This window comes from Equus asinus, chromosome 3 (genome assembly GCF_041296235.1).
Source record: "Equus asinus isolate D_3611 breed Donkey chromosome 3, EquAss-T2T_v2, whole genome shotgun sequence".
Lineage (NCBI taxonomy): Eukaryota > Metazoa > Chordata > Mammalia > Perissodactyla > Equidae > Equus > Equus asinus.
In genome coordinates this window covers 71261927-71279480 of record NC_091792.1, presented here as the reverse complement: position 1 = coordinate 71279480, position 17554 = coordinate 71261927, and the positions used below count along the sequence as shown (strand labels likewise).

General features: G+C 41.5%; 1 protein-coding gene across 7 annotated transcripts in view; it reads right to left on the bottom strand.

The window, feature by feature from the left end:
* Nucleotides 1–17541, bottom strand: part of SLC18A1 (solute carrier family 18 member A1) — a 38443-nt gene extending 20902 nt beyond the window's left edge. Inside the window, exons 1-3 of one of the 7 annotated variants that reach the window (XM_070505249.1) lie at nt 16630–17541; nt 1892–2134; nt 195–558 (exon numbers count right to left, since the gene is read on the bottom strand). In XM_070505249.1, the coding sequence (XP_070361350.1) occupies nt 195–415 (221 nt within the window). In that variant the 5' untranslated portion in view covers nt 416–558; nt 1892–2134; nt 16630–17541. Of the gene's footprint in view, nt 1–194; nt 559–1887; nt 2135–5093; nt 5363–16629 lie in introns of those variants that run through there. The other 6 variants (XM_014841301.3, XM_070505246.1, XM_070505248.1 and 3 more) reach the window with 6 other exon arrangements.
* Nucleotides 17542–17554: the final 13 nt, after the last annotated feature.

The window sequence follows — 17554 nt, the reverse complement described above, 5'->3', positions numbered from 1 at the left end:
ATGGCCTGGTGAGCAGTGCCGTGTTCGCACCCAGGATCCAAACCTGTGAAATCCTGGGCTACTGAAGTGGGGCACACGAACTTAACCACCCAGCCACAGCGCCGGCCCCCTAACCAGCCTTTATAACACCTCAGCCCATTCTTTTATTCCTGAGCCCCTGAGCACAATATGGAGTGCTGCACCCACTGAGATACCTGTTGGTGAGAGGTCCCACGAATGGGTTGACCAGAAGTTGCATCAGAGCCTTCGAAGCAAACAGAACTCCGACCCGTATGTTCTCTTCCTCCAAGAACTCTGTGCCTTGCAGGCAGTTGTTTTTATGTGCTGGGATGGCTCCAGTGCCAGGAGGAGGGATAGTGCCAAAAGTGCCATTTGTCCATGCTGTGCCACTGGGTGCACTTTCTTCAATAGCCATGGTGTTGTTTTCAAAGAAGGAGAAGATGGTGGCAAAGGCAGAAGAAACGAGGGCACGTGAGGAAGTGGTGGTGGAGTCTAGGTGCAGAGAAGTGTTGACTTCTTTGAACTCAGTGGCATATAGGAAGGTGGGCACGATGGGCACTGAAAGTCAAGAGGGACAAGTGATCAGGGCTAAGTAAGGTCTTTTTAGCAGGAGTCAGTTCAGGATCATTACTGCGAGGTTTAGATTCAGGCTCGAGGAAGGTGTCTAAGTGACATGATTTGAAGCCTATGCAAAGACTGCACCTGCCCAAGTTATCCCATTAGCTGAAGTACCTAAATTCTGACCATCATACAGTTGGTCCTCATTACTCGTGGATTCCATATTGGCTAATTTGCCTACTGGCTAAAATTTATTTGTAATCACAAAATCAACACTCGCAGAGCTGTCACGATTTTTCCTGGACATCTGTGCAGAGAGTGGGAAAAAGTTTGAATCGCCAGATGCTCCCTTTCCCAGCTGAGGTTGAACAACGTTCTGCCTTCTTGTTTGAAGTCTCACACAGAGATGGCAGAGCATGGAGATGGTGGAAGCAGGGCAGTGCGGTGCAAGAAGCTCCAGCTCTGGGGCCAGTCGGACAGAGATTGAGTCCCAGCTCTGGCACCTGTTAGTGAGGTGGCCTCGGTCAAGTCACTTAACACTGAATGTCATTTTCTCTTTTGTAAAGAAAATAGAAACTACTAGGGTGCATTGTTTTTAGGATTTAAGATTATAATCTGTATGGGGGCTGTGTGTGTGTGTGTGTGTGTGTGTGTGTGTGTGTATAGTTCCCCTGGGAGCAAGGATTCAGTACTGGCTAAATTCAGTGTTTGCAGCAACTTTATAGAGCATAACTACGACGAGTAGTGAGAATCGACTGTATTGGATTAACAGTTTGTCTCAGGAAGATTCTTCTTTTAAAGCAAATATTTTACCCAGAAGGGGCAACATGTTCACAGCCACTTATATACTGACATACTGAATATAAAGATTAATAGACTACCAACTAAACAAAGGCAGGACTCGGAGGGAATGAGCCACAAGAAAGGGAAGTTTTCATCAGGAGTTGGGTATTTTGATAGTGCAGAAGCTGGAAGAGCCACAGTGAGAAGATGTTCCCTCTCCCAGAGGCCACTGGGGGTCGTCAGCCCCTTGGGAAGGTGGAATGAGGAGGAAGAGAAGCAATGCCAGCTCTGACTCCAGGTCAGCCTCTTTTTTGGTCAGATGCTCTCTGAACCTCCTTCTCTTGAACCTCTGGGGTCTTTCAGCAATGGCTGGTGAGCTGCAGACACCATTTCCTACTCTTCCCTCCGATCCCCAGCAACCTCTGTGTGTTTTCAGCATGAAAAGAAAACTTCTCCAGTCCATTCATGCTGAAATCCAGCAGGATGTGTGCTGCCCACTGGAGCCCAGAGCAAACTAACTCCCAGTGAAAAGAGCCCCAAACATACCCACCACAGTAAGCAGCATGTTGTCCAGGAGCAGAGCAACAAACACCACCGCCAGCACTAGCTTCCGGGACTCTCTCCCCGCCTTCAGCAACTGCTGAGGAGCATCCAAAGCTGCCCTGAGCATGATGACGGCTGGGCCGGGGGTGTCTTCTCCTCTGGGATCTCAGGAAAGGTCCTGCTACAGCTACAGGTCTTCTGCAGCCTTTACAGAAGAGGGGAGAAAGTCTGCCCAGACAGATGAAACTCACTATTGAAATGAAAAGTGCAAAGAGTTGCGAGTTGTAGGATGGTATTTGAACCTTTTCCATGCCTGTGTCTCTGTTCACTTCTTATACATCTCAATAACTCTACCTGATTCCCAGAATGCCTTCCAAGAAAGCATTGCTTACCAACTTTTTCTTTTTTTTTCAAAGGTATGCTTTTTGGTGAGGATGATTGGCCCTGAGCTAACATCTGTTGCCAATCTTCCTCTTTTTTTTTCTCCCCAAAGCCCCAGAACATAGTTGTATATTCTAGTTGTAACTCATTCCAGGTCCTCTATGTGGGACACCACCACAGCAGGCTTGATGAGTGGCATGTGGGGCCATGCCCAGGATCCAAACCGGCAAACCCCAGGCAGCCGAAGCAGAGCACGCGAACTTAACCACTCGGCCACTGGCCCAGCCCCACTTACCAACATTTATATCTAGAATTCTACCCGGCGAATTCTCAAGGTCATCTAGCAATATGTTTCTCAGACATCAGACATTTACCTATCACCTTGATGGTTTATCTCATATATAAGGACTACTTGTACTATTATTTATTTATTTAAACTTTTCCTCTAAATCCACTCTCTCTCTCTCTCTTTTTTTTGGTAAGTAAGACTAGCCCTGAGCTAACATCTGTTGCCAATCCTCCTCTTTTTGCTTGAGGAAGATTGTTGCTGAGCTAACATCTGTGACAATCTTCCTGTATTTTGTATGTGGGTCACCACCACAGCATGGCTTGATGAGCAGTGTGTAGGTCTGTGCCCAGGATCCAAACCTGTGAACTCTAGGCTGCTAAAGCAGAGCACGTGAACCACTATGCCACTGGGCTGGTGCCTAAATCCACTCTTCTTAAAAACTGAAATAGCATTGCTTTAAAAAATAATTTTATGTGCCATGCCAAAAAAAAAAATTATGGTCTATTTCATGTACCACCCGAAAATATCTCATGTGCCACAAGCGTTACTTGTGCTGCCCACTGAGAAACACTGAACCAAACCAAGCCCTTCTTCTCACAGGTGAGAAATCTGAGACGCTGCAGGTTGGGAGATTTGTCTTGGGTCACATAATTTGTGGCAAACTGGAATGAAATCCTAAGCTTTTTAACATTCAGGCTTGTACTCCACCATCTTGCCTTGCTCTGTGGTACTAGAAACACTCCTCTTCTCCCATTTAAGCTGTAAACCCTTTCTCAGAAAGGTGTGATACTCTGTGTGAATAAAATACTAACTTTCATGATTAGTTCTCTGAAAGTGGACGTGCTGATGGATTTATTGCCACCTGTTTTCTGAGGATGCCGTGTGTGCCCTTTGTCAACAAAGATTTAATTGGAACCTCTTAGCATTTCATGTCATTAGTCAGCATTAAGCCACAGTATTTTGTTAAACTTCAGATAATCACAGTTTCTGGAAGAATTTCATTTTCTTTTATATTGCTTCCGTTGTGGTATCAACCATTCCAATCATATAAATTTTAAAATAGATTACTTTCATTTCAAGGAGACTTATGCACCCCTATGTTCATTGCAGCAGTATTCACAATAGCCAAGACAATGGAAGCAACCCAAGTGCCCACTGACTGATGGCTGGATAAAGAAGATGTGGTATATATGCACAATGGAATACTACTCAGCCATAAAAAAGACAAAATCATCCCATTTGCAACAACATGGGTGGACCATGGGGGTATGATGTTTAACAAAATTAACCAGACAGAGAAAAACAAACATTACATGATTTCACTCATATGTGGAAGATAAACAAACACATGGACAAAGAGAACAGGTTAATGCTTACCAGAGGGGAAGGAGAGTGGAGGGTGGGTGAAAGGGGTAAAGGGGCACATATGTATGGTGATTGATAAAAATTATACTATTGGTGGTGAGCACAATGCAGTCTATACAGAAATTGTCAAACAATAACGTACACATTACACAATGTGAAATTACACAATGTTGTAAACCATTATGACCTCAATAAAATAAAATAAAATAAACTGGAGCTGGATTTGGAAGAAATAAACAGAAAAAAATAGATTACTGTCATGAAATGCATCAGGCTCCAAAAATTGTATACTCTTTGATTTGGAACCTATCCTAAGAAAATGACCTGAAATGTAGCCAAAGATTTTTGTTCAAAATTAATAATTGCAGAATTATTTATATTAGCGAAAAAAGTGAAACATTTTAATGGTGGAATATAAGTAGCTGTTAAAAATGATGTTTTCAAATAATTTCAATGACTTAGAAAATATCCTAAATATGTTAAGTAAAAAACAGATATTAAGCTGTGTTTACAGCTTGACCTCAACCATATAAAAGATAAACGTATGTGCAAATAAAAAGCATAAATACATTTTTAAAAGGCTGGAAAAGATACACACACAAATGCCAGATACTATAATTAATGACTTAAATTATTTTTTTCTGTAATTTCTAAATATTCTATAATTAATTACTTTTATACTACAGGAAGTGAATAATTTTCAATGATTATCATTAGGCCAATAGTCAGCCTCAGATGCTGGAAGCGTCCCGGGCACCCATGGCTCTATCCCAAGGCCAGGGCTGGAGGAGACGTTGTCCACACCACAGTTCCGAGGAGTGGAGGGCCCTACTGAGCCCGATTCCTAGATCAGTTTAACCAGAAAATGCATGCAATCATCTAAGACCCACCGCTTCTCTGTATAAATAAAGTATTTCTAAGTACAAATTCACTTAGGATACACAAGAAATGTGTACCTCAGAAGATAAGAAGGGACTAAGAGAAAAGCAGTGGGAAACTAAAAGATGTAAGATGGAATGAAGTAAGTCCTACAGGGGCAGACCGAAAATATACAAACAAACAAAGCCAGGAATTTGCCAACAAGTCAGTGGTATACTTTACTTTAGAGTCAAAATTCTCTGCAAGAGACACAAATTACAAGGAAGAAGTAAGCGTCCAGAGAGAAGCATCTTACCTCAGAGGCGTCTCGTGTAAGGTGCTCCATGAGGCCTCAGCAGCTGTTCCCCGCTCAGCAGAGGGACTCTGTTCTCTGAAAGTGGACGTGCTGATGGATTTATTGCCACCTGTTTTCTGAGGATGCCGTGTGTGCCCTTTGTCAACAAAGATTTAATTGGAACCTCTAACAGGTTTCATTCAGACACTTAGCTCCCTGCGTCAGAGGCAGGAAAGCAGGACTGGAGAGGATAAAGAGAGGGGAGAAATTATCCTAAGCAAAGATGTGCTGGGCTGTGCTGTTTTTCATCTGTGCTTATCTATCATTTAACTCTTGCCAGGTCTGAATACAAATTGGAAGACAAAATGGAACTAGAGTGCAGTTCCTGTCCCCTGGTACTTTTGTCAAAGAGGCTCCATGTACCCTGATTGCTTTCTGGAAAGAAACAAATCTTAGAACCCTCACAAGAACAACGACAACAGCAAATCTATGCATGTTGTTCTTAAGCCAAAAAAATCAAACACGTATGGACTCAGTAAAGGCATGGACTCCATGCTGCCGTCTATGCCATCAATAAGAGCTCGGTGCCTGGCACACAGCAGCCTCCAGTGAATATTTCTTGTTTTGATGACTGGATGGAGGGTTACAGGAGAGAGTATGGCTTAGGGTGGGATCTTGGAGTGGCACTATAGATATTTCCGACATTAAGAGTCATCAGTGGGGCAACGACCAGAAACAATTTACAAAAGAATGAATACAAGTAACGAGCAAGAGTGGCCACAGAGGATCTTAAATGTGGAACTGGCAGGACCTCTTAACTGTCTTAATTAACTTGGGGACTTCCAATCTAAGAAAGAGACTTAAAGGAGATCTGGAAAGAGAAATAGGGGGAGGCAGGACGTTAGGGGAGTATATTCATTGCCTATGCTGCAATAACAAATAACTACACACTTAACGGCTGAAAACAACACACATTTTTTATCTTAGAGTTCTGGAGGTCGGAAGTCCAAACTAGGTTTTTTGGGGCTAAAAATCAAGGTGTTGGCAGAGCTGCAATCTTTCTGAGACTCTGGGAGAGAATCTGTCTCCTTGCCTTTTCTAGCTTCTGGAGGTTGCTTGCATTTCTTTTTTTTTTCCCCTGAAAAGTCATAGTTACATTTTCTTTATTTTTTAAATTTTATTTATTTGTCATTTCTTTTTTATTTTATTTTTCAGATATACATTGTAATATATTTCAAATTCTGTGTAGATTACATCATGTTCACCACCCAAAAACTAATTATAGTCCATCACCACACATGTGCCTAATCCTCCCTTTTGCCCTCCCTGCTTCCCCTCTGGTAACCACCAATCCAATCTGTGTTGCTATGTGTTTGTTTGTGATTGTTTTTATCTTCTACTTACGAGTGAGATCGTATGATATTCGACTTTCTCCCTCTGACTTATTTCGCTTAGCATAATACCTTCAAGGTCCATCTATGTTGTGACAAATGGCCAGATTTCATCATTTCTTATGGCTGAGTACTATTTCATTGTGCACGTATACCACATTTTCTTTATCCATTGGTCCCTTGATGGGCACCTAGGTTGCTTCCAAGTCTTGGCTATTGTGAATAATGCTACAGTGAACATAGGGGTGAATGTATCTTTATGCCTTTGTGTTTTCAAGTTCTTTGGATAAATATCTAGCAGTGGAAAAGCTGGCACAAAAACAGACACACAGATCAATGGAACAGAATCGAGAGCCCAGAAATAAACACACACATGTATGGACAGCTTATATTCAACAAGTGAGCCAAGAGCATACAATGGAGAAAGGAGAGTCTCTTCAATAAATGGTGTTGGTAAAACTGGACAGCCACATGCAAAAGAATGAAAGTAGACCATTATCTTACACTATGCACAAAAATCAACTCAAAATGGATTAAAGACTTGAATGTAAGACCTGAAACCATGAAACTTCTGGAAGAAAACAAAGGCAGTATGCTCTTTGACATCGGTCTCAGATGCATATTTTCAAGTACCATGTCTGACTGGCAAGAGAAACAAAAGAAAAAATGAACAAATGGGACTACATCAAACTAAAAAGCTTCTGCACAGCAAAGGAAACCATCAACAAAAGGAAAAGACAACCTAACAATTGGGAGAAGATATTTGCAAACCATATATCAGATAAGGGGTTAATATCCAAAAGATATAAAGAACTCACACAGCTCAACAACAAAAAAGCCAACAACCCAATTAAAAAATGGGCAAAAGACCTGAACAGGGATTTCTCCAAAGAAGATATACGGATGGCCAAAGGGTACCTGAAAAGATGTTTAGCATCACTGCTTGCATTTCTTAGACAGCTCCCTTCCACCTTCAAGGTCAGCAGCACAGCATTAACTTTCTCTCTCTCTCTCCCTCCCTCCTTCTCCCTGACTCTTAGCCTCCTGTCTCCCTCCTTCATGTATAAGAACTCATGTAATTACATTGGGCCCATCCAGATAATCCAGGATATCTCTCCATCTCAAGATCCTGAACTTAATCACATCTGCAACGGCCCTTTGCCATGTAAGGTAACATATTCACAGGTTCCAGGGTCAGGACGTGGACGTCTCTGGGGGGCAGGAGGGGGGCACTGTTCTGCCTACCACAGAAAGCGTGGCAGACATGCCCCCTTACACACTCTGTGGCCTGAGCCTCCGTGCAGAGAGGGGGTTAGGGCCAAAAGATGGAGGACCTGTGTTAACGAAGACATTTACAAGTCTCTGGCATAAGGCACGCCCTGTTCGGAGCCACGTGACTCTTCTGCCACCAGGGTCCCCGCACTGCCTGTGGTTTTGTTTCTCTGAGGGCTCAGGGCAGCCAGCAGCACGGCAAAGCTGTGTCTAGCAGAGAGAACCAGCAGCAGAGGGCTGGGGTGGAGACCTCCACAGGGCGGAAAAAGCTCTTCTGAGATACCACCACACTTGGGACGCTGCAAGTCACTGGAAAACCACGGTTTGGGGAGCTGAGGGCCTGAGGGAGCAGGTACAGGCCAAGAATCACCCTACTTTGGGCATTAATAGAACAACAGCAACAATAATAATAGCTATAATTTATTAAGCACCTACTATGGCAGGCATATTTCTAATACATCCATGTATATTTATATATATAACATGTATTACCCATTATATCTATATTTCAGTCAACCGTAACCATGCTAGTATTCACAGGCTAGCCAAGCCTGGGTGTTCTCACAAATGCCCATCACAATAATCAGAGTGTTCTCTGGTAAACAGGAATGAGCTCTTACCTTCCTTCTGTTTAATTTTTTAATGCAAAAAGAAATGAAGCTGGTGTGAGTATGGTGAAATGGAATTTCATATACACTATTAGTAGCTATGCAAATAGATACTATTTTTCTAGAAAGCAATTTGGCTTTTTGTCTTTCGTCTTTTAAGTCGTAAAATGTTTGTACCTTTTGACCCAGTAATTTCACTTCTTAGAAATCTATTCTAAAAAAATAAGCCAAAATATGGAGGGAATATCATAGGTACAACATTTTTATCATGGCAGTTCGGGGAAAATTGGAAACATCTCGTATGTAGAACTGTAGAAAAATATTGAAGTACATGGGCTTAAAGGACTGTTACGTTACTGTTAAAACAGAGAAAACAAGATTATTATAAAGACTGTATATCAACCTGGAAAAACATTTATATATGTATACATAAAGATATTATAATGGGAAGTGAAAAGGTAAGATATAAAACTTTATGTACATTCATATCAGCATTATTCACAATAGCCAAAAGGCAGAAGCAACCCAAATGTTCATTGATGGATGAATGGATGATCAAAATGTGGTGTATGCAAACAGTGGAATATAATCCAGCCACAAAAAGGAAGGAAATCCTGGCACCTGCTACAACACGGGCAAATCTTGAAGACATTACGGGAAGTGAAATAAGCCAGTCACAAAAAAGACAAATATTGTACGATTTCACTTATATGAGGTACCTAGAGTAATCAAATTCACAGAAACTAAAAGTAGAATGGTGGTTTCCAGGGTCTGGGGGGAGGAGGAAATGAGGAATTGTTTAATGAGTATAGAGTTTCAGTTTTACAAGCTGAAACGTCTGGAGATTGAGTGATTGCGCAAAAATGTGAATATACTTAACACTGCTGAACTGTACAGTTAAAAATGCTTAAGATAAGGGGCCGGCCTGGTGGCAGAGTGGTTAAGTTCGTGTGTTCTGCTTTGGCAGCCTGGGGTTCGCTGGACAGGATCCCGGGTGTGGATGTAAGCACCACTTACCAAGCCATGCTGTGACAGCATCCCACGTATAAAGTAGAGGAAGATGGGCACAGAGGTTAACTCAGGGCCATCTTCCTCTGCAAAAAAAAAAAAAAAAAAAAAGAAGAACAGGAGGAGTGGCAGCAGATGTTAGCTCAGGGCTAATCTTCCTCAAAAAAAAAAAAACTGGTTAAGATAAAATTTATTTGATGTATATTTTACCACAATTAAAAATTTTTCACGCAACTAGAAGGACCCACAACCAAAATATACAACTATGTACTGGGGGGACTTGGGGAGAAAAAGCAGAAAAAAAAAGAAGAAGAAGAAGATTGGCAACAGTTGTTAGCTCAGGTGCCAATCTTTAAAAGAAAAAAATTTCAAAAAAACAAATGTGCATTGTAATTCTATACCTATATAAACTCCATATACATTGGACAAATACACTTAAATTATATTAGTGGTTATGTTAAATGGCAAAAGTGTGAGAGATTTTTTCTTATTGTCTAAATTATAGTGGAAAAAATTTAAAAATAAAAAGTCATCAGTAAAAAGAAACAGCTTAGCCCATATGTATATAGACTAGTGGACTCTGAGCCCTTGGTAAGGACTAATGATTTCTAGCCAGAGCAGACTGTTGAGAGCAATCCAGGGCTGAAATGGAAGTTTGAGACCCTTTGACAGTGGGTCTGTTATCACTCCAGTTGAAATGGCTGGCATTCAACATCATCAGACAGACAGCTTTGTCTCCAGACCAAGCAACACGTATAACCTTGTTACACTTTCCTTTGGCTGGGGCTGACATGGCCTGCGACTCAGACCTGGAGGGTGCTTTTGTTTCTCACTGCTTTCTGTTTCTCTTACTGTTCAAATACTTAACAATTAGTTCAGATTTCTTGTCACAGGCTCTAGAATGAAGTCCAGAAAGGTGTTATTTTGTGTGACAACTATCTACGTGGCATTATGGACCCTGCAGGGGTGGATCTGTCTCCAAAAAGGTAGGGAATTGCTATGCCTGGTAAAGTGAGGGAAGAGCTTGCTTCAGATCAAAGGGAATGAGGTGCTTTAAAACCTAAACTCAAGGGGCCACCCAGTAGTGAAATTGTTGAGTTCATGCACTCTACTTCAGTGGCCCAGGGTTCGCCAGTTCAGATCCCAGGTGCAGACCTACACACTGCTCATCAAGCCATGCTGTGGCGGTGTCCCACATGCAAAATAGAGGAAGATTGGCACAGATGTTAGCTCAGGGATAATCCTCCTCAAGCAAAAAAAGGGAGATTGGCAATGGATGTTAGCTCAGGGCCAATCTTCCTCACCAAAAAAAGAAAGAAAAAAACTCCTCAAACTGGAACCTCATTGAATGATTCTATAGTGGGGACATTGGTGACAAACTCAGCAATAAATAAGTAGATCAGGGATTAGGGAAATTCTTCCCCCTGCCAACAACCAGCATCCTTTCACCTCCAATGCTCTTGAGGAGATAGCTCTGCCTATGGAGATAGCAGACTCAGAAATGCCTAAAGCCACAGAAGATAGAGAATCTGCCCCTGTAAAACCAGCTTCCTTGTCCCTACAGCCACGACCCTTCAGACTCAGTCTGGATTTCCTTTGGCCAAGGTTACCAGGGGAAGCCTCCAGCAGTCCCACTGCAATGCAGAACTTGGCAGCAGGGCGCCCTGGTAAGACCTGCCCTTGGGAGTTTTTCTGGCTGTTGCTTCTCACCAGCCGTCTCAGTCATTTCCTTTGCCTCTTCAGTACAGACCTAAGCCTCACGTCCACACTCCTGCCTATCTTGTGCTTTCTACCTGCTTTCAACCTCCCTTCATCTTTTCTGCTCTAGTGAAGTCCCTCCTTTCTTTCTAATTCTTTGCTGCCGCTCAGTATGTCATTTCACAAATCCTCCCTTGCTATCATGTTTCAGCTTGGCCATCTTCCCCTGACCATCAGGGTGCACCATCTCTGCCAGGTCTGACTCAAGCCTGCTCTGCTCAGGAAACGCAGCCCCAGCTACACTTACCAGTCAGTGTCCCCACCTCGCTTCCTGTAGGGCCCACCTTGGAGCTATGCAGGAGTTAGTTAAGAACAAGACTGGTCAAAAGCCAGAAGGAGAGATATAATAGTTTATAACCTTTGTGACATTTTTCCTTGAACTATAGTCATCTGCCTCTAGACTGTAAACTACTCAAGGGCAGGGTTTTATCTTACTCGTCTTTGCATTCCACCCAGAACTTGGTATCTTGCCCAGTAGAGGCGCTCAATAACTACTTGTTGTTGGTGATGCTGATAATGATGAACATTTATGCTTCTCTGAGCATCACCACGTAAGACTGGCTGAGGTATTGGAAACCCTGAAGGGGACTTGGTACTTCCCCAGAGCCTAAAGGCTTAAGGATAGGAAGAGGAAATTCCAACCTCCCTTTGGAATTCACCTCCCAAACCCACCTATCCTTGACAGTGTGAGCAGAATTCCACAAGCAGAGCTGAGGGTTTTGACCCTTGGGATTTTAGCCTCAGTTGTGGATCGTAATCAACTTAAACTCACAGACCAAAGAGATGGAGAATCTACTAACCCACAGACCATTGTGCTGGATCAGAGAGTCTGTGGAAATACCCGTGACTTCAGTGGTATAGGAAAGGCCAGTGGCAATATCCCTTAGGAACGAAGGCCATGTTTCCTATAACCACATTTCTGTAAACACCAGGAAACAGAAAAGATGCACCTGAATTAGCAGGCATTGGGTCCTAATTCTATGAGAATTTGGACAAACTACTTGACTTCCCTGTGCCTTGGTTTGCTAACCTAGAGAGTTCCTCTGAACAAATTAACAATAAGCCCTTATAAGAGTGCCTGGCACACAGCAAGCACATTTGAATTCTATGTACCTATTTATCAGAAAAACAGTAAAATATTCACTCTGCTTTATTTGTTGGGTGAATTTCCAAACACTAAGTTCCCTAAAATAAATTCCTCTTCTAAATGCAGCATCTATCATGAACTAGTTCAGAGCAATTTCTTCTTGCTAACCATGAGAATTTACAGGCCTTGCTGAAGACTCACACGGGACACCTGATATCCTCTAACCCAGATCCTCTCCAAACTCTGTCTAACTGAAAAGATCTGCCTCTTTGTGGAGACCAACCTGACCTCAGCAAATCCTGGCTGACCTTTCTCTTACCAGTCAGACAATTCAGCATGTCATTCCATGCTATTTCTGCATGTTCTCTCTGTCAAATCACATGAATTAATCTTGTCTTCACAATTTATCCTCTGCCTCCTTAGACATAACATATTTTTCAGTAATGTCACCCTTGTTTTAAAGAGGTGACACAGGCCCAGAGAAACTGTCTGCCTGAGGACCAACGTACCTAACTCTTGAGTGCAGGAACATGTCCTCTAGTTCTTCCAAGGTTTTCCAGTGCCCAGCACCGTGTTGAGTTCATTTTCAGTGCTCACTCAACATGTACTTGTGACAGAAAAATGTCATTCGAGCTTTCGCTTTGCTTCTGTAATGAGTACGTCATAAGTAAGCCAAGAAATAAGGCGTCTTCTGGTAACGGTCAGAGTCAGACATTGAGACAGTGCAGGCGTATTGCCATGACAACTAATGGCAAAGCGAATATGACCCAAAATTTTCCTGAGAATCCCAGATGTTTTCCTGAGTCCAGCTTGTCTCCAGGTCATCTTAGCAAACAGAGCCTGGGCTACAGACCCTCATTTCAGAGAATCAGAAGACCCCACCTGTCTTAGAATTAATTTGGTCTTCCAAAATTACCATAGAGGGGGATAGAATAAACCATCTATAATTACCATGCTTCAGAGAGACTGTCTTAGACTCATCCAATTGTGTACACAGGTGACAGAACCAGAACTGGGTGGCTATGGAGCAAAAGAGCATGGTCTAAAGTCTAGGAAGGTTAGATCGTCTTCCCAGCCCTGCTACTATCTTGCTTCCAGAACTTGGGGGAAGTCACTTCACTTCCCTGAGCCTCAGTTTCCTCATCTGTAACTTGGAGAGCTAAGTCTAGTTGATTGCTAAGGTCTACCCCAAGTCCAACAGTCATAAACTAGTCTTAGAGGTAAAACGACGAGCTCTCATTGAATGTTGACTCTCTGTCATCTGTCACGTCTTTCTTTGACCCTGATTCCTCCCAGGTGTCTGTAACACAGAACTTTTCGTTTGCCTGATTGCATACTTATTTTACGACTAGTCAAACCTGCTGCCTGTTAAAATGAACACTGTGCCATTTTAAACAGAAGCACCTTAATACTCCTAATTGTATTTCTGATTAAAATATGTAGCAAAGACTCATGCAAAAAAAAGTTGACAAATATAAAGAATACGAAACATCTCATAACTCAAAGACAGACATTGTTAACATCTGTATATATTTCTTTCCAACATTTTCTCTGAGGGTATGTGTACACGTATAGATAATAGAGATTATACTGTGTATGCCATCTCATATAGAATTTTTACTCTATACTGTACTGTGAAAATTTTCCCACGCTGTTCTGTCTCATACTGTCCTGTAGTCTTAGTGTCAGAATAACATCCCACCAAATAGATGAATCAGCTTTTTTCCAACTGATTCCTTTTTGTTTGGAACATTTGGAATGAGAAATGGCCATCCTGATCTAGCAACAAAAGAAAGCCTCAGACAAGGGCACTAGGACTGGAAGGATGCTTTTCCCCCTTCCCACTACCAGGCAATGATACAGCCAGTACCTGCTAAGGGAACTTCCAGCCACTGGCTTCTTGGGTTTACACGTTTAAACATTTACACCTCTCACTCTTAAGTAGCCATTGTTCTGAACATAGGGGGCCCTCTGCTGTTCCTTCTCTTCCCACAACACATCAGGGACCCTAGGGGCAATGAAAGTAATATGAAACAGAACCAGAGATTTCAGTTTTCAGGAGGTCAAAGTACAGTTTCCAGCCTATAAAGCTCACTCTGCATCTGATAGTCAGAATTAGAAAATAGTCAACACAACAACAAAGAGAGAAAATACACACACACACACACACACACACACAAATTAATTAGCTTCCTCTCCCATCTCATGTTAAAAATTTTATATTGATGATTTTATACTGGTTTATGCCTTGTTACATGGAAATATACAGCCTTATTTATTTAATCTGCTGTGGTTTGTCTTCATAATGTTTTCCTTGATCAGGATTTTCCAGCAAATGAAGAGAAACACACTTATGGGGAAAATTAGGTCACTGGCATGAGCTTCTCTGCTCCTTCCCTTCTCTAATTTTCTTCTCCAATAATCATTTGTAAAAAAGAATAAATGTTTGCATTTCTGTCTGAGATGTTGATTTCTGGAAGGCTTCTTTTAAATCCTTGAAAACTATGGCATTAAATCTTCCTAATAGACATATGAAGACTCGGAGACAGAACGGATTGAGGACTGGCCCAAGGTCACACTGTAAGTAAGAAGACAGTCAACACGGAGACCGGGGCTGGTGACTCTGAGTCTCATGTTCTGAGCACATTTCTTGTAGCTGAGGCCAGCTGGTCTTGCATTCTTTGGGGGTAAAGTAAAAACAGGATTTCAACAAACAATTGGAGGACAATAACCAGCATACAATGTGAGTGCCCTTTAGGAAAAAACCCTCCTTATGGAAGCATAAGATTGGTGGAGAACTGTTTATCCTTAGAAAAGGAGCAACACATTTGCATTCATCTAATAGGTATCTATTAAGTACTCTTGCTAATTACTATAGATAGAAGATACAAGAAAATTATAAGATATAGTTCCTGCTTAATACAAACTAGTGAGGGAGATACGTCATTTATAAAAGCTCTTAGAAAAGAGCCCGGTGCATAGAAATTAATATGTAAATATTTGATCAATCAATCAAAGTCTATACCATGCTAGTTAAAACATACTTAGCACTTGCTATTTGCCAAATGCTTTGCATTAATCTCTTTTAATGCTTACAACAAGTTTGTGAGGAAGGTAATATTATGATCCTCAGCTTGCAAATAAGACCTAGAGAGAATAAATAAACAAATAAATTTTTGTTCAAGATCACAGAACTAATAAAATCAGGACTTCAGCGAAGTCTGTCTGGCCCCAGAGCCTCTTAAGCATAATACTCTATACATCCCTCCCCCAGGGGATGCTCTTGTGAGTGTATGTGACTTTGGATATTTAATGTCCATTTTAGGAGAAAAAAAGTCACCCTCCAAAAACTACAACATACATATTTACATACTTAACATGTATATAAATTAATCTAGTCTACATGTTATTTTGCAATTGCTTTTTAGAAAAACTTAATTTATCTTGGAGGATTTTTTTTTTATTTCAACACTTAAAACTGTACTGAATTCTTCAAAGGCTGAGGAACACCTTTGACTGCATATACCATAACTTATGAATGGGCATTTAGATTATTTCTAAATCTTTGCTATTTCAAAAATGTTTCAATGAATTCTCAGTTTGCATATAAACATCTAGATGTATATACAATCGTTTGTAGCTTAACTAAGGGGGTACGTTCTGAGAAATGTGTCATTAGGCGATTTTGTCATTTTGTGAACATCATAGAGTATACTCACACAAACCTAGATGGTATAGCCTACTACATAGCTATGTTACATGCTAGTCTTACGGAACCACTGTCCTATATGCAGCATCACTGACTGAAACACTGTTATGTAGCACATGACTGTAGACCAATATAGATCATACATCATATAATGACATACAGTATGTGATGTATGATGTATCACATATAATTGAAAATATTTGTCATATACACTGATATATATTTAATAATTTACCTAAGGATGAAGTAAGTTCCTAGTAAGGAAATATTTGAGTCAGATACCACCAAATTGCTCTCCTAACATTATACCAATTATACTTTTACCAACAAAATATCAAAATTCTTGTTTCCTTATACTCTTGCCAACTTTATACATTAGTTGAAAATTGTAGCCAGTTTCATGAATGTCTCATATTGTTTTGTCTTTATTTTCTTCAGTTATAAAACATACTAAATGATGCTCAATCTCACTCAAAATTAAGGAATCTTGGTTCAGCAGAGTGGTTCAAAAGGGCATGGAAATGGATGCACCTAAAATGGGCTTTAAATAAGTGAGTAATGTTCAGTTAATTTGTTATATACCCCCGTTGTATACAGTTCAAACCCTAAAATTTCCACCTCTGTAAAAAAGTGTACTGTTCTCCATTAGGCATCTACATTCCCATCATATCACAATGGTCTTCTAATGGACACAATGGGTACCTGTAACACACCTATCACTTACCTTGTCTTCAGCTTTTGGCCTTATGCAATAATCCATCTTTAAAATTTTCTCCTCTTTTAGCTCCTAGGACACGTGCTCTGGGTTCTCTCCAACTCTAACCTCATTCCAAGTTTGTCCATCCCTTAATCATAGTGATCCCTTAAAAGTTGGTCTTTAGCATCTTACCACAATGCACACACTCTCTCGCTTGTCTCTTTTATTTCCATATTAACAACATAGTGATAAGTCACAAATTTTGATCTCAATTCAGCCCAGATGTCTTCTCCTGAGGTATCTACCTATATAGTCCAACAGAAATCTCATTCTGAGTATTCTGCAGGAAACTTAATTAAACGGATCCCCCAAACAGTTAGCTTTTCTCTTTCCTTTCCCGATCGGCAGAGCTCCTCACTTCCTTCTCCATTCCCTACCCTGTAAACAGCATCACAGTCAGTTCAACTGCTCAGGCCCCCAGCCTGGGCTGTCACCGTCCACAGCCAGCTAGTCATTCTTGTATTAGTTCTGTCTCTTAAATAGTTTAAAGGAAGTTCCACTGTCTTTCATACTGCTACCACCACCCTAAAAAGTCCAATATGCTTTTTGAATGGATACCTGAGTGAATGAGTCGGACAGAAAGATAGTAAATCGAAAGCAATGATGGCACATAGTGCCCGATGTTAATAATCACTGGAGTAGGTTTTATATTTCTTCTGTTTTTCAAGTGTTTTTTTCAGAACTTGAGTGCTCTCCGTTCAGTGTCCGAAATGTCCTTACAAAACGGGCAGTAGCTGACCTTCTCCGGTAGCTGTTAGCCTTTCCTCCCCCGCCCTCCCTGCGCTTGCATCTCTTCGTCCTCGCTGCCGCTTCGCCCGGCCCTGCCGGCCCTCGCGCGCCTCTCCGCCCAGCGCCTCCCAGCACGCTGGCCAGCTCCCCGCACCGCGCGGCT